The 20,049-nt window shown below is 35.2% G+C and overlaps 1 protein-coding gene across 2 annotated transcripts in view; it reads right to left on the reverse strand.

Moving 5' to 3' along the window:
• The window catches only part of GPC5 (glypican 5), a 1,126,386-nt gene that overhangs the window by 55,346 nt on the left and 1,050,991 nt on the right, over positions 1–20,049 (reverse strand). Inside the window, exon 8 of one of the 2 annotated variants that reach the window (XM_081130890.1) lies at positions 3,202–3,239. The exons of the other annotated variant lie outside the window; for it this stretch is intronic. Coding sequence (XP_080987016.1) covers positions 3,202–3,239 — 38 coding nt within the window. The remainder of the gene's footprint in view (positions 1–3,201; positions 3,240–20,049) is intronic. 2 annotated transcript variants of the gene reach the window in all.

Below are 20,049 nucleotides of genomic sequence, written 5' to 3' on the forward strand. Positions count from 1 at the left end.
CCAGGGTTTTATTGCTCCCTGCTTATTTGATATCTCCAGCTTAATAGTTATCGCAAACTTGACAAGTACAAAGGCAGACTCTTGAATTCTTCCCCCTAAACCAGTCTTCCCATGTTCTCATTTCAGAAAACGGCACCTCCATTCATCAGTTATGCAGACACAAAACCTTGGAATCATCCTTGACTTTCTCTCCCATTCCACATCCAATCTACAAGCACAGTCTGTTGCTTCTGCTTCAAAATACACTCCAAACCTGGCCATTTTCCCCCCACTCTACCACTGCCACTGGAGGTCATTCCAACACCACTGGCTTCTAGTGCTCTCGTAGAGTCTATTCTCAATTATCCTGACAGAATAATTTTAAACAAACACACACAATATGATTCATGAGACTTCCCTGTTTACAGAACTTCAGAAGTTTCAGATCGCATGTACAAAAAAATTCAAAAGTCTGTAAGGCCTGCATGATGAGGCTCTGACATCTAGCTCCAAATCATCTTCGACTTTTACTTAATCCACACTAGCCTCCTTGCTTTTACCTCTAACACAATTAAATTTTTCTTGCTTAAGGATTTTGTATTTGGGGTTTCATCTGTCTGGAAGGCTCTCCTCTGTGTCTCTGTCTACCACTTCCTTCATGATTCTGGTCAAATGTACCCTCTTCAGGAAGTCTTTCTAAAGATTAAAATCTCCCTAACTAAAGTAGCAGTCCAATTCCCTTTACCTTCATATATTTATACTGTCTTACTTCTTTCATAGCACTTAATGCTATCTGGTACTATACTATTTCTTTTTTCATTGTTAATCTCTCCTATCAGAATTAAGCTGCAAAAGAGAGAAACATTATTTATTTTGTTAACTGGAGCATCCCCAGAACCTAAAATCACATTGGGCATATCATAGGTGCAAAATAAATATATACTGAATGTGTCTAAGTTTTCCAATATATAAAATTATTTTTAATAAAAAAACATTTTTTCAAAATGTGATTTGAGATTTGAGAAGATGGCAAAGAGAGTTTTAAAACACTCTGTATATCTGACATATTTAAAGTATATAATTTGATAAATATATCAAGGTATTTTTCAAAACATTTAAAATATACAATTAGTACATGGTCAGATGTAAATGTTGTACTGTTTAAATTGTATAACTTGATTAATTTAGACTTGGGAAACATCCAAGTCCATGAAAGAATCACATCAATAAAACTATCCTTTACCTGCCAAAGTCTCTGCATGCTCCTTCATAATATCTCCTTCCAGGCCCTCATTGTCTATCTTACCCCATTTACCAGGCAACTACTTACCTCTTCCAGTCACTACAAATTAGTTTGCATTTTGTAGAATTTCATATAAATTGAACCATATAGATTATACTTTTTAAAAAATCATTTTTTTTAACTCAGCAGGATAGTGTTGAGGTACATTCATACTGTTGCAGATATAAATAGTTCATTCTATGTTATTGCTGAGCAGTATCCCATTGTATCATTGAAACAATTTGTTCATCCGTTCACCTATAATGGGCATTTGGGTTCTTTCCAGGGTGAGCTATTACAAATAAAGCAGCTGCAATGAAAATTCATGTATATGTCATCATATGGATGCATATTTTCATTTCTCTAGGGTATGGAATGGGAGGAGTGTAATAGTTGTGTTATATGGCAGGTGTTAAACTTGATAAGAAATGAGAAACCTGATTTCCAAAGTAACTGTATGAATAACATTATCACAAGTTGCTCCACATTCTCACTAATACATGGGATTGTGAGTCCTTTTATTTTTAAATATATCTTTATTGTTGAAAGTATTAACAGATGTCCTCTTTTTTCCCCCCATTGACCCTGCACCCCCATCCAGGCCTTCTCAATAGGTGTGAAGTGGCATCTCATTGTGGTTTTGATTTATATTTCCCTAATGACCAATGATGAGTATTTTTCTTGTGCCCATTTGCCATCCTTATATTTTATTGGTGAAGTGTCCTATTAGTTTTTGCCCACTTATTCATTTAAATTATTTATATTCTTTTTACTGAGTTTTGAGAAATTTTTATATATTTTGAACAAAAGTATTTATAATTTGCTAATATTATTTATATTATTAAATTAAACATATCTTGACTTTTTATTCTCTTAATATTATCTTTCAAAAACAAAAGTTAGTGATTTTGACTAAGTCAATTTTTACAATATTTTTTAATGGATTGTGCTTTATTTGGGCATATCTAAGAAGTACTTGCCTAACTGGAGGTAAAAAAAAAAAATCTGTACTATTTTGTTTTGCATGTTTTATAGTTTTAGGTTTTATCTTTAAGGCTGATAGAATTTGAGTTAAATTTTACACTTAATTAAGGTATGTATTATAATTTTTATGCATGTTCTATTGTTTCAGGACCATTTGTTTGAAAGTACTATTTGTGTCTCTACTGAATTGCCTTTGTGAAAACTATATATATATAATATATTTATGTATATATACACATATATCCTTTATTTTGTTCCTTTTATCTACTTGTGTATTTTCATACCAATAATACCACACAGTCTTAATTACTGTCTCTTTCTACTAAGTCTTTTGGTCACTCTTTTTCAAAATTGTTTTGACTCTTCTAGGTCCTTTGTATTTCCGTTATTTTTAGAGTCTGCTTGTTAATTTCTACACAAGCCTAAAGAGATTTTAATTTGAATTGCATTGAATGAACAAATCAATTTAGCAAGAAGTGAATTCTTAACAATATTGAATTTTCTAGCCTGTGAGAGTGAGAATGGTACATCTCTTCATTTATTTAGGTCTTTATTTTCTCTTAGAAATGCTTTGCAGTTTTCAATGTGTGAGGCTTGCATATTTTTGACAGTTTTTAACATTTTGATAAATAGTACGGTTGTTTATATCACACTAGAGAAAGTTTTGACTGAAAATTGTATCGCACCATCTTAGCATCTTCCACATCCCCCAACACACTTGTCGCTTTGATTATTGAATTTACTAAATGTTTTCATGGTGAAAAATTCCTAAAAAGCATTCTAATCCAAATATTTACAGAAAAGTAGTTTGAAACTATGAAGGGAAGGATCGTAGTAGAAGCACTGTGAATGTTAAATAACAGATAATCGCCTGGATACATTTTATGGAGCACTGGGATTTCAGAATATTAGAATTTTCAAGTAAGAACTGTTTGTATTTAAAATAAATTACTTACTTTGAATTGCACTTCTATTTTACCATGATCAGAAGAACCTAAAGAAAAGGTGATAGAATTATTTTGATTGATTTTCATTGCCTCACTAAAAATGGTGATTAGTTTTCTTAGCTAATTCCAATCTTACTACAATTAAAATAGAGAAAGAGACTCTTTTCTGACATTGGCAGGATGTCTTTGTCTTCAGACCAACATTATCATAGAACACAAAGTCAGAGTAATAAAATCAATGCTTCATGATAGGAATTGTCTAAAATTCAATTATTTCCTGTAATTTAAACTTTGAAAGACTGGTATTTAAAATAGGAGTGTTTTAATTTTATTATTTTTCCTATAAGATAGAAATAACCCAATTTACTTAATAATTAGTTCATTAACTTTTAGAAGGTAACATAGCACTTACTAGGAAAAAATCAAGAGCTATTTAAGTTCTTCCTTTTCAATTTGGATGCCTTTTTTATTTTTCTCATCTAATTACTTTAGGTGGAACTGCCAGTATTATGATGAATAACAGTGGTGAAAGCAGACATCATTGTCTTGTTCTTGATCTTGAGGAAGCACAATGAAACACCCCACTGTACCCCACTAGGATAGCATATTTTTTTAAAATTTTATCTTATTGTTGAGAGTTTTACAAATGTCCCTCATTTTCTCCCTTTTACCACCCTTCCCAGTTCTTCACCTGTCTATTGTCTGTGTCCTTGGGCTGTGCATATATTCTTATAAGTTCTTTGGTCAATCTCTTCCCACCCTCCTTCCCACTGAGATCTGTCAGTCTGTTTCATGCTTCCAGGTCTGTGGTCCTATCTTGTTCATCAATTAATTTTGTTCCTAAATTCAAGATATAAGTGAAATCATGTGATATTTGTCTTTCTCAAACTGGCTTATTTCACTTAGCATTATATTTTCCAGGTCCAACCATGCTGTCCCAAAGGGTAAGATACCCTTTTTTATAGCTGCATAGTATTCTATGATGTAAATGTCCCACAGTGTTTTTATCCACTCATCTACTGATGGGCACTTAGGCTGTTTCCAGATCTTGGCTATTGTAAACTGTGCTGCTGTGAACATAGGGGTGCATATATTCTTTCTGACTGGTGTTTTGGGATTCTTAGGATATATTCCTAGAAGTGGGATCACTGGGTCAAATGGCAGTTCCATTTTTAATATTTTAAGGAACCTCAATTCAGGTCTCTATGGTGGTTATACCAATCTGCATTCCCACCAGCAGTGTACTCGGGTGCCCTTTTCTCCACACCCTCGCCAGCACTTGTTGTTCATTGACTTGTTGATGGTAGCCATTCTGACAGGTGTGCAGCAATACCTCATTGTGCTTTTAATTTACATCTCTCTGATGATTAGTGACATTGAGCAATTTTTCATATGTCTGTTGGGGTTGGCCATCATTTTTTTTTTTAAAAAAAGAAAAAACAGTGTTGACAAGTATGTGGGGAAATGCCTTTGTACATTGCTGTTGGGAATGTAAAATGATGCAGCCACTGAGAAAACACAGTTTGGTGCTTCTTCAAATGCTAAACATGGAATTGCAGTGATACACTGTTTAACAACAGAAACTATGTCCTGAGAAATGTCATGTAATTTCATTGTTGTGTGAATATCTTTTAGGTAGATTTACCTAAAACATAGAAACAAACACAGGGAGTCAGCTAAAATGAGGAGACAAACATATGTTCCAAACAAAAGAACAGGACAAAATTCGAGAAAAAGAACTAAATAAAATGGAGATTCACAATCTACCAGATACGGACTTTAAAAAACTTGTTACAAGGGTGCTCAAAAACTTAGGGGAAGAATAGATAAAGTCAGTGAGAACCTCAACAAAAAGATGTAAACCATAGGGGCACTAGAAGGAGAGGAAAGAGAGCAAGAGATTGAAAACCTATTTGAAGAAATAAAGACTGAAAAATCCCCTAACCTGGTGAATAAAATAGAAACCCAAGTCCAGGTTGAGCAGAGAGTCCCAAACAAGATGAACCCTAAAAGACACATCATAATTAAAATGGTAAAGGTTAAAAACAAAGAGAGAATCTTAAATATCAAATAATGTGAGTGATATTTCATATTCTAGAATTGCATTTTGCTAACTGGTTAGTTTAGTTTGTAGATATTTTAGGATTAACATTTTAAATAAATTTATTAGAACAAACTGCCATATTAATTTTGTATAAAGTTAGTAAAAATTTGAGCTCTCTAGCTACTTGATAACAATTTGAGACCCTTTACAACAAAGCCTTCTGGTAATCAGACTTGAGGTTGAAACTAATTCATTCCATATTCATGCTGTCCCAAAGGGTAAGAGATCCTTTTTTCTTTTTTCTTTTTTTTTTTTTACAGCTGCATAGTATTCCATGCTGTAAATGTCCCACAGCTTTTTTATCCACTCATCTACTGATGGGTACTTGGGCTGTTTCCAGATCTTAGCTGTTGTAAATTGCACTGCTATGAAAATAGGGGTGCATAAGTTCTTTCTGATTGGTGCTTTGGGTTTCTTAGGTTGTATTACTAGAAGTGGGATCACTGGATCAAATGGTAGTTCAATTTTTAATTTTTTGGGGAAACTCCATACTGTTTCCCACAGTGGCTGCACCAGTCTGCATTCCCACCAGCAGTGTACTAGGGTTCCCTTTTCCCCACACCCTCGCCAGCACATGTCGTTTGTTGATTTGTTGATGGAGCCATTCTGACAGGTGTGAGGTGATACCTCATTGTGCTTTTAATTTGCATCTCTCTGATGATTAGTGACTTTGAGCATTTTTTCATATTTCTCTTGGCCATCTATATGTCCTCTTTGAAGAAGTGTCTGTTTAGGTCCTTTGCCCATTTTTTAAATTGGATCATTTGTTTTCCTTTTGTTGAGTTGTATGAGTTCCTTACATATTTTGGATATTAACCCTTTATCAGATGTGTCATTGGAAAATATGTTTTCCTATACATTGGGCTCCCTTTTTGTTTTGTTGATGGATTCTTTTGCTGTGCAGAATCTCTTACCCTTTAGGACAGCATGGATGGACCTCGAGAGGATTATGGTAAGTGAAATAAGCCAGTCAGAGAAAGACAAGTAACACATGATCTCACTCATGTGGAATCTAATGAACAAAATAAACTGATGAACAAAATGGATACAGAGACATAGAAGCATGGAACAGACTGAGATATCTCAGAAGGAAGGTGGGGGTGGGGAAGTGGATAGGGAGAGATTAACCAAATAATTTATATACATAACCTATGGACGCAGACATTGGTATGGGGAAGGTCTGGGGGTGGAGTTTAATGGGGGGGAAATATGGGGACATCTGTAATACTTTCAACAATAAAGATAAACTTAAAAAAAATTAAAAATAAAAGGAACCCATTAAAAAAAGAAACAAATTCATTCCCTAGAAATAGCCACCAGAACCAGCACCATCATGAGTACTTATTCCAACAACAAAATAACTAAATAGACATCTTTTCCAGAGAAGACATACAAATGGCCAGAAGGCACATGAAAAGGTGTTCAACATCACTAATCATCAGGGAAATGCAGGCTGATATCACCTCCCACCTGTTAGGTTGGCTAGCATGAAAAATACAAGATATAATAAGTGTTGGCAAAGATGTGCAGAAATAGGAACCTTTGTACATTGTTGGTGGAATATAAATTGGTGCAGCTACTTGGAGAACAACAAAGATTCCTAAAAAAACACACATAACTTCCCTATGATTCAGCAATCTCACACCTGGGTATACATACAAGGAAATGAAAACAGGATCTCCCAGAGATACCTGCACTCCTTTGTTCATTGCAGCATTAAACCCAATAGCCAAGATTATATATATCAAATCATCAATACACACATTTTAAATATCTTACAGTTTTGTCAACAATACCTCAATAAAGCTAAAAAAATAGAAAAAATAAATAAAAAAGGAAGTGCAAATGGTATTTACTGAACCCTAGTACTCTTTGCTCAAAGTTGAGTACATTGTATGCTTCTAAAGAAAGACACTAGAACATGATATCAAGCTCTGGCTATGAAGCATTCGTGCTAGATAATGTGTGTGTGTATGCATGTGGGTGCGTGTGTTTAATTTTCTTGAGAGCAATTCTCTTTCAAAGCATTAACATATGCAAGCATGTCCCCTCAGACCTAAAATATTGGGATTTTGTAATAAAACTTGTGTGGCAGATTTCTGGACATGTTTTATTCATTTTTCTTTTAATGATTACATATGTTTTCAGGGAACAGTGTATGCACTGTTGGAAATATTAGACTTCTTCCTGTAACCTTGACTTGGTATCAACTGATAAGTGACACATGTATTTATACACAGAATCAGTCCATGCAATCACTGTATAAAAACCTAAATGATACTTCTGATATGTTGTTGATATGGTATATATTTATGAGTACAACTGCTTTCACTTTAAAATAAATTACCCATTTAAATTGGTTAAATTCAATATATGGTGCATTCATCCAGGAAAAAGTCAAAAGTCGTCAAATATTATATATTAATGTACCTAAGGAATGACAGTTATGCTGATCTTACAAATAGGGAACTTTAAAAAAAATTCCTATTATCATTCCAATTCTACAATAAAGGAAATAATTTTTACTGTTTACAGCTTCCCTCATGGTTTGTCCTGGGATGAAAGCCTAAAGATCAAAAATGTTCACTAATGCTGAGTTACTCTATAAACAATGCTCCCAGTCACCTTCCTGCCACTTCTCTCTGCCAGAAGAAACAAATGCCGGTTGCTTTCATGCAGCTAACACTGAATTTTGACAAGGGAGCAAAATGATACAAAGCCAGCAAATACCAGAAGAGTAAGGCAAGGAATCTCACCTCAAACTGAGAGCACACAGTCAAGCCATGGCAACTGAAAAGTGACTTCTAAACCTGATTTTGATCATCTAACTCAGGTTTCAAAGCATAACTAAAAAAAATATTTATTCTTTCCCATAAACTAACATCATGAACAAGTTAGACAGACAGATGACTATCAGCCATAATATATATTTTGAATTTGAACACTTATTTTTCTTTCTGTTGTTTTCCTTTATTCAAGTGGCTTCTGTAGTGCCCGGAATTATTAAATTTTGCTTTTGCATATGGGGATCATTGGTGAACCAGCTCACTCGCTCCATTACTGCAGAGTTCAACAATAATGGTATTCATTATAAATGTAAAGAGAGAACTGCAAAATCTTTTTATGGTGCTTGCTAAATTTCAGGTATTGTGCCAGGCTCTTTACATATATTATCCATTTTAATTTTCACAACCCTATGAAGTATTATAATGGTCTCTATTAAACAGATAAGATTAAGGGAACCTGGAGAGTATTATGCTAAGTGAAATAAGCCAGTCAGAGAAATACAAGTGTCACATGATCTTATTCCTATGTGGAATCTAATGAACAAAATAAACTGATGAACAAAATAGATCGAGACACAGAAGCATGGAACAGACTGATGAATTTAGAGGGAGGGTGGGGGTGGGGGTGAGGAGAGATTAACATAAGAATTTATATGCATAACCCATGGACCCAATATGGGGGTGAAGGCCTGGGGGGAGGGGATCAATGGGGGACAAAAGGGTGCATTTGCAATACTTTCAACAGTAAAAATAAATTAAAACAAACAGATTATCAATTAAATCATAAATAAGCTAGTACTTTAAGAAGTAGATGTTCTTCAAATATTATTTCAGCCTATAAGAAATTATGCATCTGAAAACTAAAATAGTTCACACATTTTAATGAAGTTAAGTGATTTATCCAAGATCATGAAGCTAGAAGAAAATTAAGATTTAAGTTTTCTGGCTCCCACATCATTTTTTCTTATAGCATTGTGTCTAACATACTGCTACTGTTTAATTCTCTATAATTATACTTTACACTGAAACTCATTCTCCAATCATTGCTTAAACAAATCTAGCAATTATATTAAATTGTTTTAATTTATTAAGAGTTCTCACTTCCAGAGCATTTTATTATTTTTCCCCCCTTGTATTTGGTCTACAAATGTAGTAAGAATAGACTTTTTCTCAATTACAGAAATTTAACTTTCTATTTCACATTTCCAAATATGAGCATAAGGTTGATTATAAGGGATCAATAAATATATGTTGAGTAAATTTGTTGAATAAATTAAACATACAAAAACAATTGTTTTAACATGCATTCATTTTTCTATGGCTACTCTTTTATATTCTGTTTTGTCTCTCATCTCTATATATGTCGCCATAAGTAGAATATATATGGTGCCAAGGACTTGACTTATATCTTCTATGAAAGAGAGAAATAAAGCTATTATTTAACAAATAATATAAAAAAGAGTGAACAAAATGAAATAAAGTACCACGAAACTCATAACAAATAAATGAAAGAGCTGTTCACCATTATGCTCCACTGCCTCCTAATAAGTTACATGGCAATTTTGTCACCTGAGGGCTAGCACTAAATATTAGAGGACAAGAATATTCTCTGTTTTTACCTTAAATATTCTATAGGGTGAATATACCTCATATGAGTGATGTAGGTTTTGTTGTCTAAAAACTGCCAGCTGATTATTGCAAAAAAATCCTTATTGGGTAGAGAAAGTCTATGAGCCCCAAATTAGTTTTTCTTTCAGTTAGGAGAACTTGGGTACTCACCAGCTGTCTACTTCATTTACTCTAAAAACCCAATTCTGGCATTCTCAGTCAGAAAAGTCTTTGAGCTGCCTTGTACTATTTAGATTACATAATTATGTAGCAAAATGGATCACATTTTTGGAAGAAAATATGAATTGTGGTATATCCATGAAGCTAAACAAATCATTGTAAAGGGAGACAATAAGTGAACTGTGCCAAATAACACCACTATTCATTTATTGATTTTGGACATAAGGATATTAGCCCTTTTTAATACAAAATTAGAGATTCTGTAGTCTTTTCAGATGAAAGTAAGTGAACATGATCAAAAGGTTAAAAATAAAATCTGAGAAAAAGTTAAAAATGTAGGTAGGTGTATATATAAAATCATAAAATAAAAAGTTGTTAATTCAAGATTTTAGCTTAGAAATATTTCAAGGTAAACAGAGCAAGAGATTTATATAGTAATACTACAATAAGAATACAGATATTACACTAAAGAAAAAAAACCTCCATAGTAAGGTGATTGGAATCTGAAACTGTGAAATTTTCAATATGGAGATTTAAAAAAATTAAAATGTTACAGAATTGCATCTGATGAATGGTTTAATTGCTTGAGGTAAAGAACTCGGCCACATTATTTGAGATGGCTACATTTATGCTTTGAAAGATCTGATTATTCTTAATTATAGAAAGGCCATATTAGTGTTCAAATCAGCATTATTTTTATAAAACATTTAACTACTAATTAAAATAAATTTAGATGCACTTTTCTGAGTACTACCACTTTGATGTTAGCGCTAAAGTAGAATATTTTTTTTATTTGCTTAATAAATATTAACCTACTGAGGAAAGTATTTTTAAAAAATTCCAAACAAGATAAACATATGACAGCATTTCAATTTTCCAGAGGTACTCAAAATTGTGGGGAATGTGTTAAAAATTTAGAATATTCCAGCCCACATTCCAGGAAATCCTTTGGTAGTGTTAGTCATGGACCTCAGTAAAATGCATTGTACCATTTGTTATGTGGATATGTGGAAATTTTTAACTGTACTCATTTTGTCAGATCTCAAATGCTTTTTTAAATGATTATAAACAATAGTTAACCAAGGCAACTGTTTTGAAAACCATTGATTTTTAAAGAGGTTTAGAGACATTATATGGACTCTATAGGTAGAATGAATATGTATATTAAATTTTAATCATAGTTTTGGCAGATATTTCTGTACTGAAAAAGCTATTTTAATTTTTTCTTTTTTCTTTTGTCACATCTAGAAGTCAAGAATAATTAGAGGTAGTTTTGTAAATTTTGAAATGACCTCACATTCTTGCTAATAGTAACTTTTGGCATTTACAAAAATATGGAGATTGGAAAATCATCATTTAAGGGGATTAGAAATGATTAAAATAATTCTAAAAATAGGCAACCCAAGATGGCAGTAGAGTAGGTGAAAGCTACACTCACCACCTCCCAGTACCAAACTGGTATTACAACTAAATTATAGAACAATGATACTGAATAACCAACTGAAGACAAGCTGAAGAGAAATCTTATAACAATTGATTTATAGAAGAAGCCACATTAAGACTGGTAGGAAGGGTAGAAACACAAAAAGGGCTGGCCTTGCTTCCACTGGCAGCAGCTGAGGTTCCAGAGGGATATCTCAGCTGCCTGGGGTGGGGCTCCCCCTGAGAAGCTGGGGTTTCAAACTAGAGCCAGGCTCCTCAGCCCAGAATACCTGAGCTGGGAAGAGGTCTGCACATAACATCTGTCTGTGAAAAGCAGTGGGGTTTCAGTTCACCAAGGAAAGACCAAAGTCTTCTAGAGACCCAGGTGCCCTCTTAAAGGGCCAACTAACAAAATCTCATTTGCAACCACTCATTCTGGGCTCCGGTAGAGGAAGGGCAAAGCAGACTAGAGTCATGTGAGGAGATTCTGGGGTTTGCGGACCTGAGGAGAGAGCTGAAAGGATAGCCAACAGGATCCCTGTACTGAGTCATTCTCCCACACTTCAGACACCATCTTTCCTGCGTGGAGCACTCCCCTCGCTGTGGCATCTGCCTGAGGGAAAGCAATAGCTCCACACTCTAGACACCCTCTTAGCCCACTCTGTGGAGTTTAGGCCCTGCTGAGGAGTCATCTGATTTGCCCAGGGTGTAGAGGTCTGGGCAGACTCAGGGGGTGTCCATAACTGAGTTGTGTGGCTTTGGGTTGGGGGCCATTCCCCCCACATTCCAGTGAACCTCACTGGCACTTTCTCTCACATGAGATCTGCTTGAACCACCTGCTGGGTTCCTGGCAGACTCAACAACCAGACTCCAGTGGTGGCCCCACCTATCCAACTCCTACTGGTTCTGTCCTACCAAGGTTGAGGCAAAATCCAGGAAAGACTGATTTATGTGGCTCTGGGGCTGGGGTCACCCCCCCACATTTCCCCGTCACCAGATATCCACTAGCCCCACCTTCCAGACTACAGACAGCCACACCCTGCTGAGCTCTGTCTCCTACCAGCACAATTGGAAACAGACTGAGTTGTGTAGCTATAGGATGGGCATCATTTTTCCTTTGAACACCCCAAGTGGAGGAGAGCCCTTCCCTTCACATGTCCAAATCTTGGTCAATTTGGTCTTGATAAACTCTGCTGGCCTCATTCTGATGATTCCCTTAGAACCTGCCCCAAAACAAAGATATGGGAACACCCAGTCAGTGATAGCTAGACAATATACCTGGAGACATTTGCTGAGTGGCCTCAGACCCAGCACTGGCACCGCACTGAGTTTGAACCTATATCAAGCTGGTGAACACCACACACCCCTGTCTAGTGACTCACTGAGAACCTACCTCATGCAACTCAAGTACCACCAGGGGATCTTTCAGTGACTGAGCCTAATAGACAGTTGGCAGGTAGAGGTGGATCTTCGAGTGACTTGGGAATTTTGATGACCTGCCCCTGGGCCTCATGCTGGTAAAAGCCATCCCTGGTGTGCAGTTTGGTCCTTCCCACATGCACATAGGCCCAGCAGAGGCAGTCACAAACTTTGGATTGCTTAGAGCACCAAACAAGTTGCCCAGGGCCAATCACTGGCAGCATCTGATATTGGACTGTACCAGAGTCCCTCCCAAGAGACCCAGAAAAAACCACACACCCAGTAGCCAGCTTCAGGCAACATGAGAACAGGATCCAAGAATCTTCACAAATGGCATGTCCAAAGGAAGATCTCAGCAGGCACCAGGAGATCCAGAGCTATTATCATGTCTCTAGAATTACAATTGATAATAAGGTAAGAACAAGCCAACATAGCAAGTAAGGATATAATGAGATGGGAAACTTGAACCAAATTTGATGTTCTGTCATCTCAATTGTAATTCACTACCTCCTGCCTTCCCTGAATGCACAAATTGTTTAAATGAATATTTATCTATAGTGAAATGGCAAAGAGAAAGGAGAAAAGCAATTGACGTGCATTTAGAAAATATGTGGGTGAGGAAGGGCAGGGTGGTTTCTTTTATCAGAATGACAACAGTAGTATCAGTGCAACAACCAAACCCAGGAATTTTTATAGGACCTCAAAATAAGATGAATCAAGACAGCTGCAGAATGGAAACCACTTAATGGACTCATCTAAAACTTATTATCCATATCACCTATCGCCCCCTCATTTCTCATCTGACTTTGCTTACACTTCATTTTCAATGCCTTGTGCTTTTAGATTCATTTTCTGGTCATTTCTGATTTCCTTCTTCTGTCCCACTTCAAATTTTAAAACTTCATGTGCACCATTCTTTGCTATCTTTCCAAAACAAAATTGAGACTAATTTAACTAATTAACAGTCATGTGTTAATACAGTCATGGAATGAAGAACAATGTTTGACTTATGTAAGCATTAAAATTTTTTGAACGAATGACTACATAGAGCAGTCTGCCAATTTAACATTGAAACATTTTATATTAATGTGGTTTTTTTTGAAAAGCTTAATCTGAGATTTTTTAATAGAGGAGAGGAATATTTTCTGGACAGTAGGGATTTTGGAGTATGATTTTGAAATCGACAACTTGCCACTCATTTAAGTGTCAAAATCTATAAATTCTCATTGAAACAAGGAAGTAAGCTACAAGAGGGAATTTTGTTTCACTGAAGAAAAAATGAAAGCCTGATAATAAGTTTTCCTAAGTATTACAACAGATTGATAAGGAAAACGGAGCCTTTTCTGAAGAGCTTTCTAAATTACCTGTTTCTGATGACTTTAATACAATCTTTTTGGAGACAAAGTGAAGAAAATGTGTGGGATGTAGACATTACATATTTCAATACTGGAGTTCATTTAGAACAGTTAATAGGTACAAATCATCAGCTACTTTTACAGTGTTTTTATAGCACTGTGGGTTTTGTAATTAAATTAATATGCCTTTAATTTCTGAATGTTTTTTTAAAATTTTTTGCTTAATGTACTGTCTGACCCTAAATTAGAAATTTTCCAATGTGTGAAAATGCAAATTTGCTGCAGCCTAATCTGAAAGTGAGGTTATACTTTGTAAAGATTAAAAATAGTAGCAAGGGAATCATACTTCATATCTAGTGTAAAATTTAAAGATTAAATTAAAAATAGATATGAAAATCCCACAAACAGCTGAAATAATATTCCTGTCTAAATGCCTTGAAATTTTATATCCTGAGAAGTAAATTTGCTTTTTATAGCATAGGTTATCATTCCAATAAGGCAAACTGAAAATTTTTCCTTTCTCAAATATTCTAAAAATCCTCAATATAAAGAATATTTAATTTTCCAGCATGAAAAAAGTATAAATGATTTAAGAGCCGGTTCAAACTTGGAAACTCAAAAAGCACTGCATTCTGCCAGCATCAATTTAGTATAAACTATGAAAAGAGCAGAGAGCATACCTGCTGTGTTGACCGTTTTATCCTATAAATTGTTACCTCTCACCATGTGATGCTCACAAATATGCATTAACAAGCATCCATAATTATGACTGATATTGGAACTTGATTGGGCAACAACAGTATTCTTAGGCCTTGAATGTCCAGTTTTCCAGGGAGGACTCCTCCTCCTCAGCCTTGTGTGCCTTGTTCTCTTCAGCATGCCCAGCCTAGCATACAGAAAATAACATGGCTGTGGCCCTGAAAGGTCCTCTAGTGCTTGGGGAAAGACTTAGTACTGTGAGTTATTAAGTGAGATGGGAAGAGCCCCGGCCGGGTTCTCAGTTGGTTAGAGCGTTGTCCTGATACGCCAAAGTTGCAGGTTATATCCCTGGTGAGGGCACATACAAGAATCAACCAATAAATGCATAAATAAGTGAAACAACAAATCAGTGTTTCTCTCTCTCTCTCAAAATCAACCAATAAAAAATTTACTTAAAAAAGAGAGATGGGGAGAAAGGTGAGGAGTGAAGAGGGAAGGAACTAATACTCACTATGCATTTCACATTCTAGACTCCGCTCTTCATCACGTTTAATGCCTAGCACATCGTAGGTGCTCTAAAAATGTTTTTGAAAGACTGGATGAAACCTCAAAACATTTTAACATCATTGAAAATTGAGGTAGATTCTATTTTTTACCTTCATGCCAAAGATGGAAGAACTGAGCTCAAAAGTATAAATAGCTTATGTAAAGTTATACAGTTAGTGAGCAGCAGCAAAACAGGACTCAAAGTCAGGTTTATCTGATCCCCAAGTCTATCTTCTTTTTGTACCATCTAAGGATGGCTAATTACTTGTATAAGAAACGTGGAGAAAGTACAGCAGTTGGAAAGTTAAAAGATGTATCATTATGCAATGATTGAAATGGAAGGGGTCTGAACGGTTATGTAATTAAATCTCCTTATTTTAAAAATAGGGAAATAAACTGAGAAACACGTTAATGGAATTGAGTCAAAAGTGCAAAACAAAGAATGTGTTCATGTTTGAAGGTATCATAAATTCTATAGAAGGTTGCAATTCTTTATCGAGTGTTACAATTGTTTTTGAGAAAGGGTTTTATGTTTAGTAGGTAAATTGATATTTATTTATATTATTATTGGCTTTGTTATTTTGATCCTCTAATCAGAAAGCAAGACATAAAACTTTAGGAAAGATCTGTCTCAACCTTGTAAAAAAGTGTGGTCTTTTAAATACCATTTTTGAAATGTATTGATGTTTCTTTTTCATTTAGTATGTGGCCAATTTTTGTTAAGATTCCCTGTATGCTTTCAACAAGTATACATTCTAGATTTGTGGAATTCAGGTTTCTATATTTCTATTAGATCATTTGTTGTTTTTAACTTCATATGGACTGTATCCTTACTGATTTTTTATTCCATATATTTTATCATTATCTTAGAGATCCTGATAAGTCCTTACTTTTCCTTGTAATTTCTCAAGATTTAAAAAGAAAACATTTCTGTTTTTAGGTGCATAAAATTCAAAATTGTTACATGTTTTCAGTGGCCTTTTCCTTTATTTTCTTTCTAGTGTTTTACATTTAAATTTGCTAGCAAGGTACAGTTTATTTTTTCATACTAGTTAGCACTAGATATGCACTTTTAATCTAAAAACCTCATGTCATTCTTCCATTTTTAAAAAATATTTTTCTACTACTCAATTTTATGTGGAATGCCTATTAATCACATTGTGGGGATTCTAATCTGTTTTCCATGTTTTAAATTTTGCTCTTATTTTTTTAAAAATACATTTTTTTCTTTCATTAAATTTGTTTTTGCTGTATCTCAACTGAATTACTCACTATTTTATAAATTATTGTTTTCTCTTTGACTGACTTAAGGTAAATATAATTATATGCATTTGTTTTCACTTTAATGATAATTTTTATTCCCTTGTTTTCTGAGGGGGATTTTTTGTCCCTCTCCTGTTGCTTTATGTATGTCTATTTTTGTTTCAAAATATTCATTCTTTTTATAATAGGTGCTATTAGTTTTATACTTTTAGATTATAACCTATGATTCCTCTGCCATCTTCCAGTATGGGCAGCGAATTCAGTTTTGCGGGTCATATTCTTTTAGCTTTTCTTTTATCATTGAGAGAATTCTTTTGGGGGGCTTATCTTGAATTCGATATCCCCCCTGCTTTTTAAGTCCAGTGATAGGCTTCGGAATGCTTGCGGAGGGCTCCTTCCCCTGCTGAAGTTGGTGAAGGAGGCTAACTTGGCCCCGGCCCAGGCCAGGCGGTTTTCCTGCTCCTTCGGTGTCTTGTGAAGCCGAGGTTCCAGGGAGCAGGGGGCCCCTGGCCGCCCCCTCCTCAGGGAGCCTGGCAGCAGCCCTTCCCCGTGCTCCGCTCCTTGTTTCCTCCTTACCCCAAAGTAACTCTGTGCTTTTGGACCAAAATGCTGGTGGGTTGGGGCTTAATGCCACAGCTCTCTCCACTCTGGGTTTCGGTTCCATATCCGATGCAGAGAGCATTACTTTGTTTTTGAGTGTGGCTACATCTGGTATTTATTTATTTTATTTTCTAATTTTTGTGCTGTACTTGAGGTGAATGTGAAAGTTCAAAGCATGAATTCAAAGCACTATTTTGCCAGAATAGTTTACCGAAAGCCTCTTGGATATTCTTTATACTATCGCCAGCATTATATTTCTAACAATCAAATCCAATTTTATCTCTGCTCTGTTTAAGCACTTTCACTGGCTCTCTTATCTGAAGATGTAAGTCAGTCTCCTTAGTGAGGCTTCAAGATTCCCGTAATTCTCAATCAAGATCTAATCTATTTGTCCAATTATCTCCTGTTACACCTCGCTGACTACTCAGCCACAACAAACTGCATTATCCAATCATACCCACCTGCCAAAATCATGCATATTCTGTCAAATTTTTGTCCAAATATTTTATCTGAATAAAAAATGTTTCAAGGACCCTGGAATTAAATTATGTTCATGCCTTTATTCAGCACCTTCTATATCCTGCATTTTATTAAAATCCACTATACTTCTTTCCTCCATGGGATTATAATTTTTCTTCATGAAAATAACCATGGTATATTTGTATAAATATTTTGAATAATTATTACAGGTCAATTATCCAAATTGATTGACATTAGGAATCAGCACTACCAAGTTCCAATCCATACCCCAATTTAGTATTATAACATCCATCACTGGGGAATATTTACTATCCATATTTTGAGAAGGGCTGACTGAGTAATTAAGACCTAGATAATAGATGTGATAATAGCGATGAAAGTTCACACTTCCACAGAACTTCTCATGTGCCAGATTCAGTGTAAGTACTTAATATATGATAATGAATTTCATCCACACAACATTAGTATCCTTATTTTACAAATGAAGGAACTGAGGCATGGAGACTGTTAGTGCACAGGAAAGTGTTATCTTAAGATATATTGCAGGTTGGGGTTTGCATAGAGGCAGTCTGTCTCCAGGGTCTATGCTCTTAGCCACCAGGTTTTACCACTTCTCAATATATATATGTCACCTTTTAATGGACTAAACACATAAATATGGTGGAAAGTTCACTTCACATGGCTTTCAACAAACAAACCAAACCACTACATGATGAATTCCCAGATTGATTGTATATTCCATGTAGAACTGAAGTTAAAGGTTTTACCCTGCCATGATAATTTCAGCTCCACAGATGTGACATGAGCTGTTTTCTTTCTCTTAGAAATGTTTGTGGTTTCATGATTTAGGCAGATGGGTTTTCTCAGCTACCTTCTTCCGTGAAAAGGAAATGCTTCAAACACAAGAGCTACCTTGCCTTACCAAGTTGGAGAGGGCAATATGAAAAATTACTGAAGAGTTCCCATCCTTCTATGCCTCATTGTGTAACTCTATACAAGTGATGAGAAAGGCTTTATTTTGTGAAGGTTAGTTTCACTCATTTTCAGATTGGAGGAGAGAGGATAACCAGGCATCAAATATATACATAATTAATATGTATAATAATTTTAGCTGCATGCTTAGTATTTAGGTAATTGTTTTGTGCTTATTGCCTGTAAGAATACATGCTCCTAGAAAGTGATCAACTCTTTCATCACCAAAGGTAACCTGGTATATATTGAGAGCCCTGAGTGAGTTTTTCATTGTTTAGTTTGACTTGTGAAAGCAGCATCATGAGTTGATCCATGGCTGAAGGGAGATAAAAATAATCCCCAGCTTCCGCTACATTCTCTGGCTAAAGAATGCTAATGGCTTGGCATTTGCTAAATGCTTTCAAAAGAAGACCACACAAGAGTGCGACATTTGCTCTTGTCTTCATATTGATGGAAAGATTACCAAAGGAATGTCACAGATGAAGTGATCTTTTAGATAGACTGGTACTATCAACCCATTCATTGAAATCATGAGGGAAACAAGAGAATTGTGAATGCAATGAATCTTCCGGCAACATCTGTGAGTTTAATAATTAGTCACACTTTCTTTGGCAATTTTCATCATTGCTAAATTTACCACTCTAGTGGCAGAACAACTTTTTAAAATAAACTTTAGCCAAATCATTTTATAACAGATGATCATTAAGAATCTGAGAGCAGGACATGCCACTATGATGACATTCATTAGTTCTCTCTCTAAATATAAACCAACCTATTTGTTTGACTGATTTTGTTTTGCCTGAAGGAAACTCACTGTTATTGAATGGACCAAACTGTCAATAATTCTTTGTTGTTGAAATAGCTGATGTTCCCCATGAAGCACTCTTGTGCAACACTTTGCTTTTAGGTAAGAGGAGTTTAACTGTAGTTTTGTCCCAAATCCTGTGTCATTTTAAAGACAACTTCTCTGCCATTAGAGATTATACCAAGCATGTGGAGCAGGTAATCTCTGGAGCATACTTTGGACTTTACCAGCTGGAAAATGGGAGGAAGGTCAATCTGTGTAGAAGGAAGACCAGGAAGATGAAAAGAGCATGAGCTCTTTGAGATTATAATTGAACAGTAGAGGTGTTTGGTAGCTAGCTAATATTTAAAATGACCATATCTGAAATATTAGTAAGGCATCAGTACAGTACTGAGGTTTATTGATAATTTGGTTTCATAAAAGTTTTCTATAGTGCTGAGATACTCTCTAAGCAAATAGCTTGACTAGTTATATTTTCCATCCTTTGCTAGAAAATGAAAGCATAGGCGAATGGGGTACCTGATTTAATCTCTAAAACTGTGAGCCATGAATCACAGAAGAAAATCCATATTCACAGGTAAGCCAGAACCTCAGCTATTTCTAATATAAAGTCCTTAA

The sequence above is a fragment of the Miniopterus schreibersii genome (assembly GCF_964146895.1).
Source record: "Miniopterus schreibersii genome assembly, chromosome: 2".
NCBI lineage: Eukaryota > Metazoa > Chordata > Mammalia > Chiroptera > Miniopteridae > Miniopterus > Miniopterus schreibersii.